The following is a 19,090-nucleotide window of genomic DNA, read 5'->3' as shown; positions in this document are numbered from 1 at the left end:
GATCCTGCCTGGAATTGGCGCTTTCCATCTTGAAATCTTGAGAGCAGGGGTTATTCTAGAGTATGGAATGGCTAGTGTTCCCTAGGAAATTCCCCAGGTGAGCACCCTTGATATTGGTCTCCAAACCTCCATCCTTCCCCTTGCCCTGACCATCAAAATTTAAAGGTAGTTTTCAAAGACTAGTGTTATGGAACCAGATTCTGCCTCCAATTCCCGACCAATGAATCACTTCCTCATAGAAATGTCTATGTCATCCTCTCAGAGCCCAGATCTGGTGAATTTAATATCCCAGAGCTTGACCATCTCTCTTTCTTTTGGCATTGTGACAATGTTGATTGATTCTTTGCAATCACTTTATTGATGCACAGCTGGGGGAAGATGAAAAGGAAACAAAAGTGGCAACTAACTAAAGCTAGAAACTGCATCTAGTAGCTGTTTAGGTGAGATGTTTATTCCATGGTTACATTATCAGGAAGGTAGGACCCAGGGTAACTCTAGCATGTTTGAGAGTTTACTGATGGCCTGAAACCAACAGTCTGTAAAGCTCTCCACAACTCTAGGTTTCCTTGCTTCATATCTGACTCATTGACAGAGATTGATCACAGTGCTTACTCAACAATTCCATTAATTTAAGGCCAACTAAATTAATTTTTGTTGTATTTAGCCTAGTAATCTCATTGTTCTGCAGCTAACAAAGTTTGTTGAATGTGTGTAATCTGATGTTTGTCTGCAGTTTTGGCTTGAGTGCTTAATAGATATTACAGTGGAGTAATATTGTGCTCTTTCTCCACCCCAACCAGTGGTACCAAATATTATCTGCTTGCCGAAGCCACACTTAAACTTGATGATGTTGAAAATAGTTTCCGAACTCACAGTCTCACCATCCTGGGAAATGGTGAGTGCACCTCACTTTACAGTTACAAGACATTTATTGCTATGTGTTACCAACTAAGCCCATCGTTACCATTTCTGATTGAATGAATTCTAGCAGGATTCATTGCATTATCCCCTTCCTCCAGCTGCCTACCCTGCACTCTGCCATTGTAACCTCACCTGTCGTCCTCCTTTCTCCAGAGAGTGGATAGAATATGGATCTTTCTACTACGTGGATTGTTAAAATGAATAGATCCATTTAAGGTGAAACTAAATAAGTGCATGAGGTAGGAAGGTGTGTTGAATGTACAGATGATTAGTGTGGGAGGACACCTCTATAGCATAAACACCAGTTGGGCCGAGTAGCCTTTCTCTGTGCTGTTAATTCTCTAATCCTCATGGTTTCTCGGTCCATCAGTGAGCAGATTCCATGTTACTTGATGGAATAATAATTGATTGTCAAACAGTCCATTGTGCCATCTCTAATAATTTTATAACGAAAGGAAGCATTAATCTTCAAAAAAATGGTTTCTTTTTTCACATTTTGTTTCCTCTTGGATTGTTTACATGTATTAACTCATAATCCTCTGTGATTCCAGGACAAATCTGGATGCTTGGCAACATTATCTAAGTACATTTTACATACATTGATTGAAACCATTTCAGTGAGAGCTGACATTAATGATAATTTAAACACTGATAAACAGTGGGCAGCTAGGTCTATTGGAGTGTGCATTTAACTTTATATTTTGTTGCAAACTGCATACTTAGGCAATTGAATTTTTTTCAAAGATTATTTTAAGTACTTTTTCCCCAATACAAGGTAAATAACAAATGATGAATGTTAATACAATTTAATTAAGCTTTTGTGTTCTTACTGAAAAATGGTAGATCATTTGTTTTGAATAGCCATACTTTCTTATTCTATTCATTCAGTGCCGGTGCCAGTCAATGTATTATCCATCCCTAACTGCTTTTGAGAAGACAATGATGGTGAGCTGCTTTCTTGAACTGCTGCCTGTACATACACCCACAGTGTTGTTAGCAAGGGCTTTTTGACCCAATGACAGAAAGGGAACAGTGCTTATAGTTCTAAGCCCAAGATAATGTGTGTGATGGTGTTCCCATTTGCCCGCTGCACATATTCTTCTAGATGGCAGAGGTCATTGGTTTGGAGCTGCTGTCAAAATAAACCTTAAATCTTCACTTCCTCTACTGTCAGCACAAGATACAGCGTTGAAATCATATAAGTCTATCCTTGCCATTAGTCAAGGGTGGAATGTGATAGTGAGTCTCTTTGCTTTAAGCATATAGAATGTATTGTCATTTACGATTATGGTATGTGTTTGTAGGAATTATTAAGTATTAGCAATAGTCTGAATAATGGAGAAATTAACTTTCGTATCAAAGACATTTTAGCAGTTCAGCAGGATGCAAGGACTGCGAGATAAGACTGAAACCTTCCGAGTGTTTCCATCTGAGGAACATAAAGTTACGGATTTGCTTTCAGAATTCCCTTCCTGATCCATTTAGTTCACGGCCTAATCAGGCCATTTAAGACTATGTATGCCTGTGAATTACGAATGGTATAAGTACTAAAGTGATAGACCAGACTCAGTCAGACATGGTTTGGAGGGCAGAGTGCATTGGAGGTCTCCAATTTAAAATTTGTTCCACTTCTAACTGTCTCCTGTGGAAACACTGGCTGTCTACATTTAAACAGTATAAAATAAACCTGCAGACATTATGTTAAATTATCAAAGAGATCATTCTGGCCAGATCTTATTCAAATGCTCTGGGTATCTAATCAATGACAAATATTCCATCTGTTTCTCCAGTAGATCCAGGGTATTACATAGAAAGTGTAGCCATTGTAATTTTGAATATCATGTTTTGCTCTCTAGAGGAATCTTCTTTTTGGTTGCCCTTATATGGAAATTTGTGCTGCCGATTAGTAGCTCAACCAGCATGCATGACCATGGACATGATGACTGGGTACCTCAATCTGGAGGTAAGCGTGACCTCAGCCATAGCTTGGATTTCTTGTCCCATTCCAAGTCTTCCTTGGTGTGCATACTGAAGTGGTATTTCATCCGTATGGTTTTCAAACAGGCCCTTTTGCTCTGATCGCACCAGTTTCTCAGTGTTATGAGAATTACAAAGCAGTTGTCTTTCCTTCAATTAAAATAACATAGACCTTTTCACACAATTTTCTTCACATAGACTTGCCTCTTGCAGCCTCCCCAGTCCCTGCAGCCTTATTATATTCTTGGTTTTTAAAAATAAAGAAACTTCACTGCACAGGTGGCCATTCAGTTCATCCTGCTTCTGCAAGCCAAAAACAAAAAAAACTTATCTGGTCTCGTATTGAATGTCTTCCAGATGCTCCATATGCTTCACAGCCAAGGAAGTACATTTGAAATGTAGTCACTGTTGGAATATATAACACAGTAAATTCCATAATTTCTACAAACATCATTCTGTTGCTTTAAACTAATCTGGCATCACTGCATTAGTTACTTCACAGTCTGGTTTCCTTCCATTTATTACGTGGTATGTCCTCTCTGTCGAGCACGTAGTTGTGCAGGTTATATACTTATTTGCAAAGTCTTGCTCAGCCAGGTTATGCCAGCTTTAAAGCTGACCAAGCAGTGGTGTCTGATCATAGGAAAGACCTATGAAAGCAGCCTCCAACCTGGCATCCTTGCACTGGCTACTATCACTGACTTATGTTGAAGTAATTTGCATTGAATCTGAGAATGCAGGTGAATGATGTGATTTTGATTTTGGACTGTTACTGCAGTTACATTTCACTAGGGTCAGGGGCAGGTCACTAAGCTCCTTTATTAGCAACATGGTCTGCACATGTTTAAACTTGCTGCTTACATCATGTAGATAATGGGAAAATGATGGAGCAATCTCAACAACTCCTATAATAGACGAAAGAAAGATTAAACACAAAAACATTGTTATCTCAATTTTGCATCTCAGCAATTTAAATCTACATATTCTGCAAGACAGCACCAGAAAATACAAGCCAAATTAAGGAAAACTGATATGTGTGTGTATACAGATGGTTAGATGTGATTACCGGAGAGTATTTGCATATTGTGTCCGTATTGTTACTCAAAGCACATCTCCAGCGAGCATAACAACAGCCTCTATCTAAACTACCAACAGCTGGCTTTGATTGAATTCTTCGAGTATATTTAAAACAGTCAACTAATCTTGTTTGTGCCAAATGTGAGCTTGTGGAATTGACGATTCATTTTCGAAAGCAAATTGTAAAGACTATTCGAATTGCCTGTTCAGGTGAAGTATTTTTCTTGTTGAGGCAGGCACGAGTTTTAAGTGTCGTGACCTCCATTGTCACATGCAGTGCAGAGACAGGTTTCATTCATTCTTATCGTCCCCTTTCATGCATCAGTGATTTACTGTCATTTGGAAAGATTCAATGAGCTGGGCAATTGTGACCGTGCAGTAATTGAACTCAGCCTATCACTATTTGGGCTATTGTGGTGTAATGGCAGTGTCCCGAACTTTGAACCAGCAGGCCAGATTCAAGACCTATCTGCTTCAGAGGTGTGTCATGTCATATTTGAACAGGCTGTTTAAAAACATCTGTCACTCTTTATATCAGTTACTCTAGTTAGGACAGAGTTCCTGTATCTGAAGGAATTCTTCCTTCTATCCAGAGATACTTTTACACACCTCTGAACTTTATTTTAATCACCACCAAAACACTCGAACTTCTAAGTAAATGTCAATTTACAAGCATAGTGGCAACGCAACAACAAAAGTGAGAGAAAGATAGGGAGGAGAAGAGGGAACTAAATCCAAATGGAGTTGGAGGGGGAAATTAGACAATCTTGGTGCCCATCCGTCTCTCCAAGAGTGTTGGTGGACACTGTGCTCCCTCTTCAAGGAACATAGTGAAGAGAGACAAGCAATTGGGAGCAATGAGTCCCTCCAAGGTCTGTTGTCTGGACCTGTTGATTGCCTCCCTAGGCAGGCCCAGGAGCAGAATTGAACAGGAGAGTTGGGAAATCTTTCCTTTTGTCAAAGAGGCATCTGAAGAAATCTTCAACTCTTCCCCTTATAGAGTCATAGGGTCATACAGATGGGAACAGATCCTTTGGTCCAACTAGTTGAAGCCGACCATGTTCCCAAACTGAACTAGTGTCATTTGTGTGCATTTGGCCCATAGCCCTCCAAACCTTTCCTATTCATGTGTTCATCCAAATGTCACTTAAATGTTGTTACTGCACCTGCATCCACCTCTTCCTCTGGCAGTTCATTCCACACGCAAACTACTCTCCGTGTAAAAAAAACTTATCCCTATGTCTACAGTTAGCAGGCCATCTTTGTTGAATCGTGTTGTGAGTGGGAATGCAGCTGATGCACATGTATTATTGATGCATCTGTGACTAACAGCTGCCGTTGGTCTTCTGACAGTGATTAAGAATCACGTGCAGAAACAAAGAAAATAGGAACAGGAAAAGGCCATTTGGCCTGCTCCACCATTCAATATGATCACAGCTAATCATCCTACCCTGTTCCTGCTTTCTCTCCATACTCATTGCTCCCTTTATCCATAAAAACCATATCTAATTCCTTGAAAACATGCGATGTTTCAGCCTCAACCTCTTTCTGTGGCAGAAAATTCCACAGGTTTACCAGTCTCTTGATGAAGAAATACCTTCTCACTGAGAGTGGCTGGCAGCTTTTGAGAGGCTAGTGAGCTTTTCCCACCACCTTTCCCTGATGTGATGTTTCAGCTCATAAGAACTTGGTGCAGGATAGTTAGACCCTTGAACTTGCTTCACCATTCTAGATCATGGCGGATCATCTAACTTAATGCCATGTTCCCATGCTATCCTTACATCTCTTGACAGCATCTAGAAATCTATCAATGTCTACATTGCACATACTTGATGACTGACATTTCAGAGCCCTTTGCGGTAAAGAATTCAAAAGGTTCACTGTCATCTGAGTGAAGAAATTCCTCCTCATTCCTGGTCCTGTCATAATCACAACTTTTTTACAGTGAAATGCCTTGGGGATGATACTGACCTCTTAGAGGCAGCTTATGATTTTATTGTGGTAAGATGAATAAAATGGCAGCAAATCAGATGTTACACAAAAGGGGCAGATTTCCCAGTATTTAATAGGAAACCACTTTTACAAAATTGAATTTAAAACACTGGGCGTCTTTCCAGTATCTATCCCAGAGCTAATTTATTTTACATGTTGTTTCTATCTACTCAATAAATCCACATTTCAAAGTGAAAGTCTCCATCGTTTAATCAATTATTTTACTCACCATGTCAAACTGGATTTTCAATACTATTTTAGCGTGCACCACCATTCTCTTTGTAGATGAACTTAGTGTAAATAGCAATTTCAAACAACCTAGAAGTATTGAATGCCTGTATTGTCTGGTAGCTCTTAGATATCCCTCCAAGTAAATACCACTTGTGCTGACAGATCATGCAAATAAAAAATAACTTGTCAAAGTATTCACTGCCACAGATAAAATTTATACTGATAAGGAGTGAAGCATTTTCTACTGGCAAAGTTTTAGATGTTTGAAGTCTTCCAAGATATCAGTTGCACATTTTATTACTCATATTAAGAAACCTGTTTTGCCCTAAAGCAACACAAGTAAGTGTAGCCACAATGGGCCTCTTCAGTAAGTAAATACTACCACACAAAGAATAAAGATTATCGAGTCCTTTCATTAGCTGTTTCCACCCCCCGATTCACTCCTCTCTTCACAACGAACAACACGTTAATTTTTCTGAAGAAGGGTCTAGGTCTGAAACATCAGCCTTCCTGCTCCTCTGATGCTGCTTGACCTGCTGTGTTCATCCAGCTCTACACCTTGTTATATCACACATTAATTAGATCTTTTGTTTGCCACCTCTCCTCATCTGCTAATACAGCTGAGCAAGACATCTTTTCAGATATTGTGATGATCAGATTGAAAGAAACCCAGAAGGGCTGTTTGAATCTTGGAGCTCGCTCCACTGTGCACTCTAAACAGATTGATACACCAGTTTATTCCCAGAACACTGTGATATTTAGTATTTTGAACTGATTGCCTTGATTTTTAATTAGTGTGAATCTGTCAGCCTGGAGAGTGGAGATGATGGGGGGAGGGGGTGGCAGACTGTTTGTAAATGGTCATTCAAAGACTGCATATCTTTCTTCCAGCAAATGGTAGGAGGCCAGTCTAACTGGACGAGGCTATACTGTGTCTTGAGAAGTGGCTATCTCTCGGTATATTACTCTCCTGAAGAAATCAAGGCACGAGTGGATCCCACATTGAAAATAACCATTGATAAGGTGTAGTATTATTCCATTGGTTGTGAGGAAGTTTCTTGCTTGGCTGGGTGAAGTAATGCTGAGAGCAGAGGTAGCGGTGCAATTATTGTCCCATATGTTACTAACAAAGCTGGACCATTCAATAGTAAATAATCTACATTATCCTATTTAAAATTGCTGATAATGGAGACCTCCAGTTTTGCAAACTTTTTTGTTTAGTACAGGGAATTTTGTCCATGATTAATAAATTTCCAATATTAATTATTTTTCTCAAATTCACTTCTATTTGTTTTAAAACAACCAAAATGTTGGGAAACTCAGCAGATCTAGCAGCGTCTGTGGAGAGAGAAACAGAGTTAACGTTTCAAGTCCAGTCACTCTTTGGAACAACTTCTTTGCATTGGATGCAAGACAGTAACTCTCTTGCTCTTTCCACAGACGCTGCCAAATAATGCGGTACTTCAGGAAGGAATGTTGGCCAGGGCATGAGCAATTGTTCAAAGTGTGATAAGTGTTGAGTAATTGCTCAATGGTGATGATATGAAGGTTGATTGCATCAATTGTTTTTACCACTCTTTCAGGATATTTAAAATAGAGGTCGTGTTTTTGATTAACAATAGCATAAAGGGTTATAAGGTAAGGCCAACATTAGTCCTACCAAATGATAGAGCTACTCTCTCATTTGAGAGAAATGACTGGTGGTGATTTAACCTGAAGGTCAATGCACCTCAGGCAGAGGGTAAGGTTAAGAAGGAGAGTCCTCATGGTAACCTCACCCAGTGTGGGAATTGAACTCCTAATACTCTGCATTGCAAGCCAGACATCCAGCCAACTTAGCTAACCAACTCCTTGCATAAAAAGGGCTTTGGATATAGTGAAGGCACTGAAGTGTTCTATTAGCTATGATTATATTAAGTAGTGAAGCGGGCTTGATGGGAGAATGCCTACTGTTTTTGTAGAGTTTAGGTTTGATAGGTATGAAATCTTCCTTATTCTGCGGTTCTCATTTTACAAGAAGGTGCCATAAGGTTAGAAGTTAAACAAGCAAGAAGCTAATCTAGTTCCTGGTGGGTATGGGACTCAAGTATGATATTCCTATTATCAGCCTCAAGTTTCCCTTCCTTATTAATTTAGCTCCTGGTTATGTCTACTGATATAACTTGGAGATGGCTAGGTCCATTTTGTTCTTGATCTCATTCTGTTATCACAATTTGCAATGCTTTACATTTGTATAGTTGCACAGCTCTCATTGTTATAACCTCATAATGCCATTGGAAATGAATGCTGTTGTCTTCCTCCTCCCTTGAATACACTTTTTTCATTTATTTGTTTATCTATTTATTCAAATTTATTTGGAGAATGTCATTGGGCTGTTCACTTTTAAATGCAATCCTTTGGTTTCCCAGGAACCATACAGTGGTGTGTGCACAAATACACCAACATAGGGTCACTGACACAGACAAGAATTGGAATACCTGCACCAGCACAAAGAGACCAAATATAGTCATGTTTTCCTCACTTTGCTCATTTTTTTGAATCCCCAATTTTTCATTGTTCTGCCATTGGTGACTGTGTGTTAAGCTGACTGAGTTCTGAGCTCTAAGATTGACTTCCTAAACCTCTGTGCACCTTTCCTACTTAAAGGCAGCATTTGGCTTTGTGCCAAATATTGTCCAATAATCTTTAGTGGAGTTTTTGATTATTTTAAAGGCAGTTTATAAGTGTAAGTTATTGATCTACTGGCCAGATTGAATTGCGAAAACTGTTCTAATTATTGTAGTATTGATCAATTGTAACTCAAACGTGCAGGAAACAAGAATCCGTGCCATGGGCAAAGGTTCAAGGATAAGGACGCACTGCTTGTCTCTCGTCAACCCCTACAGTGGTGAGACAGCAAGTCGCGTGTTTGCTGCAGACTGTAAAGATGATCTACTGCAGTGGATGGAAGCTTTCTGGCAACACATTGGTGATATAAGTAAGTTGGCAGAGAGCAATGCCAAAAGCTATTGATTGTTGGCAGATCCATTGTATATACATACCGATTGGACAAGAATTCAAATTCTACCACTCTGCAAGTTAATCACCAACAATGCATTTCTTGCTTTCAAAGCAAAGTTGGTCTCCGAGTCACTTGCCATATGATTTACTCAATCATTCACTCCTATAATTTGAGTGATACTATTTTACTTCTAGTAGACTTAGCAGGTGGAAGGTTATCAGCCGTCTTGTTCCCCTTGTACCTTCTGAGAGGATCAAACTGGGTCACCAGCTCATTATCTCAAAGATGTTGTCCTTAACAGTCCAGCGCCAGGTTCTTGCCTAATATGGCCAGTTCCAGAAGGAAGTTCAACTCTAAATGAAGCTGTTAAAACACTATTTAATGAAGAGTGGTCAATCCATGAAACAAGCTCCTCAGGTAAACAGAAATTATTGATTACCTCAAATGAAATTTCGGTTAGTTGTTTGAAGAAAATTGTCTAAAGAGCATAATTTGTGACATGGTATGGTAAGGAAGGAGGGGATAACACTAAGGCATTAGGCTTTAGATCTGTGGTAACCAAAGGGTTCATTTTGGCTTTGGGTGTTGATAAGTGGGCCACAGTCAGATCGACTATCCATATGGACCCTGCTGAATTTTCTGACCCATTGAGGTTTCCTGCTTTATACCATTGACCAAAATCAGAATTGCCCAGGAATTTGGCCATGCAAATAATAAAATTAAGATAGAATCTATGAATTTAAAATGACAGTGAGTCCCACTTACTTATCAAAGACTAATTAAACCTGATGCGATCTAAAGTTAGTACCTATCCTTTCGTGTTCTTCCAGCAAGTGAGATCAACAAGTATTTAAGAGTTTCTATCCGTGTGGTTTTGCTTTTGGGATTTTTGATCCATGCCTTTTTTTACGTCAACAATATGCCAATGTTATAACTTATAATGGATATTAACTATGTAAACGTGATGGTTATGGCATATATACATACTGGAACCTTGAAGTGGTAGCATGGTCTCGGTATTGACATTTTATCTTGACATAAAATGATTATGTATTGATAAGTAAACATACAAAAAGTTAAGTGGAAGGAATGGGGAAGCAAAATTGAGGTTGGTGGATAAATATGAATGTCAGAGGTATAATCAGGAAGTTTGCAGAAGACACAAAAGTTGATTGTAAAAAGCGAGGTGGAAAGCCTTAGACTGCATGACAATGGATGGGGTATCACCCCATTAACCTCCCAGATCCAACGCATCATTCTCCGCCACTTCCACCACCTGCAATCTGACCCCATTACGAAGGATATATTTCCCTCCCCACCTAATCTGCCTTCTGGAGGGACCAATTTGTCCCAACTCCCTCATCTGGTCCACACTACCCACTAGTCCCACCAAACCCAGGACCTTTCCCTGCAACCGTCCCTACACGTCCATCCCAGGCCCCAAAAAAACCTTCCACATTAAACAGATGTTCACCTAAACATCTGCTAATGTGGTCTATTGTGTCTGCTGTTCCCAATGTGGCCTCCTCTACATCAGAGAAACCAAGCGGAGGCTCAGAGACCACTTTGCGGAGAGCCTATGCTCAATTTGCAACAAACAACAACAACTCCCAGTCACGAACCACTTCAGCTCCCCCTCCCACTCCCTGGACAACAAGTCTATCCTGGGTGTCCTCCAGTGTCACAATGATGCCACCCGGAAACTGGAGGAACAGCACCTCATATTCTGCCTTGGAACCCTACAACCTAAAGGTCTCAATGTGGACTTGACTAGCTTCAAGATCTCCCCGCCCCGAACCTCATCCCAAGACCAGCCCCCCACCCTCATCCCTGCTTCCTTGACCTGTCTGTCTTCTCTCCCACCTACCCGCCCCTCCCTCCCTCACTGTCCAAACCCCATCCCAACTGTCTACCTACAGTCACCTTTACTAGCTTCATCCCACCTCCTTGACCTGTCTTTCTTCTCGCCCACCTGTCTGCTCCACTATCCACCTTCTATCATTGTTTCCCCCCACTCTCTATTTATTTCAGAGCCCCCTTCCCCTCCCCCATTTCTGAAGAAGGGTCCAGACCCAAAACGTCAGCTTTCCTGCTCCTCTGATGCTGCCTGGCCTGCTGTGTTCCTCCAGCTCCACACCTTGTTATCTCAATCTCCACCATCAGCAGTTCCTACTATCTCTGAGGACAATGGATGGGCTGGCCAGATGGGAAGAACAGAGGCAATAAAATTTCATTCTGAAAGGTGTGAGGTGACAAATTTTGGGAGGGCTAACAAGGCAAGGGAGTACATAATGGGAGGATCCTGCAAGATGCAGAGTATTAGAGGGACTTTGATGTGCATGTTCATAGATCCTTGAAGGCAGTTAGACAAGTATATAAGGTTATTAAAAAGGCAAAAGGAATACTTAGCTTATTTGTCAGGGAATTGAATACAAGAACAGAGAGGTTGTGATGAAGGATGTGATTGCACTAGAGAGGATGATGAGGAGATTCACCATGATGTGGCCTGGATTGGAGTGATTCAACTATGGAGACTAAACTGAGGTTATTTTCCTTGGAATGTAGAAGGCTGAGGGGGTACCTGATTGAGGTATGCAACGTCACAATAGCCATAGATAGGGTATAATAGGAAGAAACTTGCCTCCTAGTTATTGACCCCTCTACTAATGTGTAAGGTGAAAGGCAGGAGCTTTCGAGGGATTTGAAGGAATCGTTTTTTTCACCCAGAGGATGATGACTGGAACTCATTCTCTGAAAGGCTGGAAGAGGCACAAACTCTCTCGACTTTTCAGAAGTATGAGGCAAACACTTGAAATTCCGCAGCATGAAAGCAGTGTTCCCTGTCATTTTCTTTATGGCTGTGGGAGCCTCCAAGGTCCGTGCACAGAGGTGACTTCCGGAACTGGAAGTTGGTGCTGCAATTCCCAGGCCTACGCTGACCATTGTGTGCAAAACCTCATAATAACTGTGTATATGCACAGCTTAGAGGGACTGTTGCATACAGGACTACAGGCTAAGTACTGGAAGATGGAATTAGAGTAGATAGGTACTCGATGATGGGCGTGGGCATGATGGACCAAATGACTTCATGTTATCTGAGATATGGAAAAAGGGTGAGACAACAAAGTCAAGGTATAAATCAGCCATTTTCAAATTGCAGATTTGATTTGATTTTTTATTGTCACGTGTACCTAAGTACAATGAAAAGTTTTGTTTTGTGTGCAGTACAGTAGATCATAACATACAAATCACAAAGATCATAGGGCAATTGAACAAAGTGAAGAAATTCAAAGTTACAGCTGCAAAAAAGCAAGAGAGAGCTTGAGGGGCTGAGTGACCTTCCTTTTGCACATTTGTAGGAATCCGAAGTTTCAAAGGCACTGTAACAGGCATATTGAGCAGAATGGCTACATTCTGTCCTGTGATTCCTATAATCTTCATTTTAGTTATTAAACTAGTAAGAGATTAGAGAGCAGGACTAACTTGCTGAGAAGGTTTTTTTTTAAATTTTCATTATAATGAAAGCTTTGTGATTGTCTGATCAATGTAATTCAATTTACAGTTTCCAACAGGCAGGTCATTCTGAAAACCTCATTTTAAACACTTGAGAATTGTTTATGGCTTCTGCTTGTCGAATGTAATTCTTTCCTTAATAAATACTGCAGCATTGGAAAATTCCCAGATTCTTATTAACAGAGAGTCTGTTTTAATATTTCTTTAAAATTCCAGCAATGGCTGTGCTTTAACTTTCAGGCCAGTGGAAGCATTGTTGCAAAGAGCTTATGAAAATTGAGATTATGTCACCACGGAAACCACCTTTATTCCTCACAAAACAAGCCACTTCAGTCTACGACGATATGAGTAAGTGGCCCTTGCCTTTCTAAATGTGGCCTTGTAATAAAAGAATCATTGTTTGAAATTCAAATGGTTCCCATATATAAAACAAAAAATGCTACTCCGTGCATAATTTGAAGATGCATGATTTAACCAGCAATGATGGAATCCAGTGATGTGAATTTTAATATGGGTTGGGTTACTAAAATCTATGACAGCAAACTGCTGGGAAATGTCAGTGTATTTGAATACATTCCTTGGGTTTACACTTTGCTTTCAGTTTTATTAATATGCTCTGTGTATGACTGTTTTATATTTCATTTTATTGCCTATCTATCAAATCCAAGGCACATTCTTTGAAATCTGCCAGAATGAACATTGTACTTCATTGCAACTTTTATACTGCATTGTTCCTTAACTCCTTTTTTGACTTTGGCGTTCTTTTAAGTTAAGGCCTTAATTGTTCATATCTAAGAAAAGCATGTACAATATTTGGCACTGGTTTTTAATTTATTTTCATATATTCATGGAGTATGAGTGTCACAGGATGGGCAGACTTTATTGCCAATTTCTAATTACCCTTGAATACACAGTGGTGAGCCACCTTCTTAAATACTGCAGTCTGTCTGGTGTAGGTAAACCAACAGTGCTGCTGGGGAGAGAGTTCCAGCACTTTGACCCAGCAACATTGAAGGAGTGGTGATATAGTTCCACAGAAAGCAGGACAAGGTAAAGTCAAACAATTACTGCCTTATCAACCTGCTTACACATACCAAAAACGCAGTGAGACTTAATAACCAATAACCTCCCCAATCTCTGGACCACATGTTCCAGACTTCATTCCAACTATGGTCCAAATATTCCAGAGATGAGGCGAATGACATCTAGACAACATTTGAGCAAAGGCACGAAAGAAGAGCAGGAATTACACCCAGCACAAAGAGAGATGCTTTGGCTCAAAACATGACTTGGAGGGGATCTTGCAGGTGATGTTCCCTTGCATTTGCTGCCTTTGTCTTCTAGATGGTAGAATTCACTGGTTCGGGGGATGCTGTTAAAAGGGTCTTGGTGAGAGTGGGTGTGAGTGAATGTTGAAGGTGCTGGATGGGGTGCCAATCAAGCGGGCTGTTTTTTTACTAGATGTTACTGAACTACTGGAGAGTTGCTGGAGCCACACAAGTGCAGGCAAGTGGAGAGTGTTCCATAACATGTAGATGGTGATCACGCTTTAGGGAATCTACTTGTTGCAAAATTTCTTGCATCTGAGCTGCTCTTACAGCAGTCTAATGGCTGACCTGGTTAAGTTTCTATTTATTGGTGACTCCTGGGATGTTAATAGTGGGGGATTCTGAAATGGTGGTGATATTGAATGGTATGGGGAGATGCTTAGATTTTCTCATGTTACACATGGTAATTGCCTGGCACTTGTCCAATGTGAATGTTACTTGTCATTTATCAGCCTGAGTTGAATATTGCCCAGGCTTGCTGGATTCAGTCATGGACTGCTTTGGTATCTGGAGCAGCAAAGAACATTGAACACTTTGCAATCATCAATAAGCATCCTCACTTTAGATCTAATAGTGGATGAAACAGTTGAAGATGGTTGAGCTTAGGGCACCTGTCTTGAGGAACTTCTGTATTTATGTTTTGAGCCAGAGCATCTTTCTTTGTGCTGGGTGTAATTCCTGCTCTTCTTTCGTGCCTTTGCTCAAATGTTGTCTTGATGTCATTCGCCTCATCTCTGGAATATTTGGACCATAGTTGGAATGAAGTCTGGAACATGTGGTCCTACTGGGGAGGTTATTGATTATGTCTCACTGCATTTTTGATATGTGTAAGCAGGTTGATAAGGCAGTAATTGTTTGACTTTACCTTGTCCTGCTTTCTGTGGAAAGGATGTGGGCAATTTTCCATATCATAGGTACAAGTGTCTTAACTGTCCTGGAATTGTTTGGCTGGGGGTGCATTTTGTTCTGGAGCACAGGTCTTCAGTTCTATTGCAGGATGTTATCAAGAGTTCATTGTCTTTTCTGTGACCAGTGCACTCAACTCTTGATATCATTTGGACTAATACAAATTGGCTGAAGTCTGGAACTTAAGATGCTGAATAATTCAGGAGCAAGCCAAAGTGGACTACGTTTCTGGTTGAAGATGATTACGAATGCTTCAGACTTGGCAACAAAGATGGAGATGCTTGTGGAAGTACCCCGTCAGTTTGTTGTTTCATTGTGCAAATCCATGCAAGGCTAAATGAATGAGGACCACCAGAGCTTTAATCTAATTCTGTTGGAAGGATTACTTTGCTTTGTCTTTTACATATTATTTCTGCTACTGGAGTCCTGTATAGCTTCTCCAGGTACATATTTAGATGTACTCAGTGCTGTTCCTCGCGTGCTCTCATGCACACTTTTTTGAACCAGAGTTATTATCTCTGGCTGGGTGATAAGATAAACTGGGGAACACGCCCAGCCATGAAGTTACCGCTTGTGGCTGATGGCCCACAGTGCCTCATGAATACCCAGCTTTATTCTGAATATATTATTTAGCATGCTGGTTGTGTCACAAAACATGCTGGAGAATGTCCTTGGTGTGAAAATGGAACTTTGTCTCCACAAGAACTGTACAGCAGTCACTCATAGCAATATTGCCATCAACAGATACATCTATAAATTGTTAAGAACCAAAATGCGAGATCAAACAGGTAAGTTTGAAAGAAGTAGAGAATGGTAGAGCGACAGAAATGTTTAAAGAGAGTTTTGTAGATTTCAGAGGCTTGGCAGCTGAAGGTAAATGCCAATGGCTGTAAACATTGAGGATACACAAGAGGCCAAATTAGAGCTTGTAATCAATTGTAACATACAGAAAAAGATGGGTTGTCTTTTCACTTGCTACCATGCATGCTATGTCTGCAAGAAGACCTCTGAAGAAATCAAATTCTGCTTGCTGTTCAATGTTCGATTTAATTGACCTCTGTCTGGTACAGTGCACTTCCAACTCATCCACCATGATGTTAATACACACTGGCAAATCTATACGGCTGCCTTTTTTATATTTATTGTATGACTAAATCCCATGTTCTTAATCATCCTTACAAGTCTTTAACTAAAGACAATCCTATCTGTAATCAAAGACTTTCTGTTTTGAAAATGTCTTTGTAAAAATATTGCTGTTACCTGCAGTCTCAACACTAGGTGGAGTTGTGCACCATCATTTTTGTATCACATGACAGATCCAGATGCAATGACATGTCAGTACTTGTAAATATTTCTAAACTGAAATATTTGTTATTAATAAAATATGTGTAACGCTATTTCCCACATAATTCGGTTTTTATAAAAGTTCACCACGAGCAATTTAATGGTTTATGCAATGTTTTGGAAGACTGAGGGAAAGAAATACACAAAGTTCCAAGAATAATCCACACCATCTTCCTGCAGCTGTTACCATATATGGCCTGATTCCCATCATGGGATATTTGATGTTATGTGGTAGCTAATCATAATTCCCAGCATTGTTGGTGAGTCACAATCTGTCTACACTCTATGATTCAGGTAAACTACTGAACAGAGAGGAAATGAAACGTCAGAAAAATACTTTCACAACTTGTTATAACCACATGCTCAAATACTTAATGAAAGTTATTTCACACAATTTAAAACAATTTATACCATACGTGGTGATTTCTCAATTGCTCTGGAAATTGAATCTTTAAGCAGTTAAGGTCCTCTGGGAGTTTAAACTGGTGACATCAGCAGAACATGAGCACATAGAAATTATATTGAACATGTTGAGCAGACCTGGTTTTGCTTGTGGGCAGATGTATAAAATTTTTTATTCACTATTTTCATCCCCCTCTCCCTCTTTCATTCCCCCTCAACACTTCATCTTTACCCCACTGAGCTTGCTAATTCCCTGAATCAAAGCTACATTTCCTTGCTCTCTCTCCTTTCTTCCCTTCACCCCACCATCATCTCAATCTCCCTCTGTCTCCCCACCTCTGGCCCTATCCCTTATTTAATTCCTTGGCTTCATTGCTTACACATCCTCCTCCTGCAACCCCCCAAACCCCGTCACTCCATGGTGCTCTCTTTCACTGTGTGTGTCTCTCACTAGCTGTCTCCATCTGAACATGAGTTTCTTGCACATCCTGTGATCTGTTCATTTTTCCTCCTCCTGTTCTCTCGTTCTTCCCCTTTCTCTCTCTCCCTCAATCCTCCACACATATTCTCTTTCATCCCCGATGCATGTTTGTTCTCTTTTGCTCTTCCTTGTTCTCTCCATTTCACAATACGACTTGTGCTCGTTTTCTCGCTCTCTTTCCCCCATTTTACCATCCTATCTGACACACATCTCTTGAACTTGCTTGCTCCCACTCTTTATCTCTCATTTCCTCATGTGCGTGCTCGCTCTTTGTTATCATGTGTATTTTCTCTGTTTCATCCCCCCTTGCACACTGTCTCTCCACTCCATCATGGACCATCTCTCTTTCACACATTCACTCTTGCAATGCACACACTCTCACTCTCTTTCAGACACACACACTTTCTTGCATGCACTCTCTCTCTCACACACACTTTCACGTCACGTCCACCATCTATATCAAACCGAAACTTTTTTTCAGGTAAGTGTTTGTTCAGATTATCAGACCTGTTGTGTTGACCTGAAACTAAGTTGCAATGCCTTCCCACCACTGGTATTGTAATTGACTCTATCACATGTTTTACAGATGTGCAGTCTCCTCAGAAAGATGAGAGTCTAGTGGATATTATCCGGAATCGAATCCAGGAGACAGATGGAGAGTTCTTGTTCACCAAGCAGGAGCTATCTGAGCCCCCTCGGTGGACAGCCCTTTTTGATGGCAGCCATGACATAGTTGTCCAGAGAAATGTCCTGACACCAGATGGCAGCAACAAGCTTGCCCTAACATCACCAGGGAAAGCCAAGAAGAGGCCGGCACCCCCTCCATCCTCCACCCTTGGGAAAACAGCCATTCCATCTAGGGGATCTCCACCCAGAATGGTGCCAGAAAGAGAACACCTGGAGAGTCCCACATCTTTCTGATGTAGGGAGTGAACTGCCCTTTTTCCTGGATGATACAACAGTCTTGGCTCCTCCCAGACAACGGTCAGCAAATCAGGCTGAAGATGTGGTCCAGGTAGTAACTAAGTTGGACCAGCCTGATAGACCTGTGCCCGCTCACTGTCAGAAAAGATCCATTAAAGCAAAGCTTGATCCAAGGAGCTGGATTCTGTCTCAAATGTAGGATGAGAAATGAACTTCTTAGTACCTGGAAATAATGGGAAATGCAGATAGTTTATCTTGTGTAGTTGTACAAATTGCCTCTTTGGGATTTCTTGGTTAAAGATCACCATTTGAGTTTAATGTGGCCCATCAGGGAGCCAGTCATCAGCCTGAATTATTAAAATTTTTTGCCAGGTAGTACACTGTCATAATCTCTCCTAGAATTGTTAGCAAAGAACTTAGTGCCATTTGTCCTGCACTGAAGTAATTATACTTAAGTGATTTTTTGTCCAACTGTCTTTTCCATTCTAACTTTCATATGAGCAAAAGTTTTGTCGCAGTTAAAATAGAGTTAACCAAATAGTTCAATGAGGAAACAAATTCCAGTAGTTTATTTGTTTTCTGAGCTTCTCTATGTTGACTGAGAAGAATGTTTATATAGCAGTAGAGGGAATTCAGAAGATTGTATTTTGTTTCCATTTAATTTTTGGAAACTGCTCCAGCTCATGGGGATCCCAGATTTCTTTGACCAATTATATTTTGTTGTTTTCATTTTGTTTTCAATGTAGGATAGGATTATTAAAGCAATAAAATAGTTCAGCTGGCATGAGCAGTTTTTATTACTGGTTATTAATCCATAACTGAAGCTTAAATGAAAACTTTACAAAATGAAGCTCTGCATCTCCTCTCCCCTCCCAATTTTTTTTCTTTTATTTCGTAATCTTTTTTTGGAAGAAAGACTTTTTTTTTAAAAAACTCCTTTCTCAATCTGAAGATGACACAATGTGTTTTATTGTAAATCAATATTTTGTAATG

At 40.3% G+C, this 19,090-nt stretch overlaps 1 protein-coding gene across 5 annotated transcripts in view; it reads left to right on the top strand.

The window, feature by feature from the left end:
* The window catches only part of rtkn2 (rhotekin 2), a 72,697-nt gene extending 54,493 nt beyond the window's left edge, over positions 1–18,204 (top strand). For 3 of the 5 annotated variants that reach the window (XM_059653161.1, XM_059653160.1, XM_059653162.1), the window contains 6 exons: positions 801–895; positions 2,778–2,884; positions 7,090–7,221; positions 9,010–9,175; positions 12,953–13,060; positions 17,760–18,204. In XM_059653161.1, coding sequence (XP_059509144.1) covers positions 801–895; positions 2,778–2,884; positions 7,090–7,221; positions 9,010–9,175; positions 12,953–13,060; positions 17,760–18,094 — 943 coding nt within the window. In that variant the 3' untranslated portion in view covers positions 18,095–18,204. Of the gene's footprint in view, positions 1–800; positions 896–2,777; positions 2,885–7,089; positions 7,223–9,009; positions 9,176–12,952; positions 13,061–17,759 lie in introns of those variants that run through there. The other 2 variants (XM_048551136.2, XM_059653163.1) reach the window with 2 other exon arrangements.
* Positions 18,205–19,090: the final 886 nt, after the last annotated feature.

The sequence above is a fragment of the Stegostoma tigrinum genome, chromosome 20 (genome assembly GCF_030684315.1).
Source record: "Stegostoma tigrinum isolate sSteTig4 chromosome 20, sSteTig4.hap1, whole genome shotgun sequence".
Taxonomy (NCBI): domain Eukaryota; kingdom Metazoa; phylum Chordata; class Chondrichthyes; order Orectolobiformes; family Stegostomatidae; genus Stegostoma; species Stegostoma tigrinum.
Note: the sequence above shows the minus strand (reverse complement) of the source record. Positions and strands in the feature narration are given on the sequence as shown.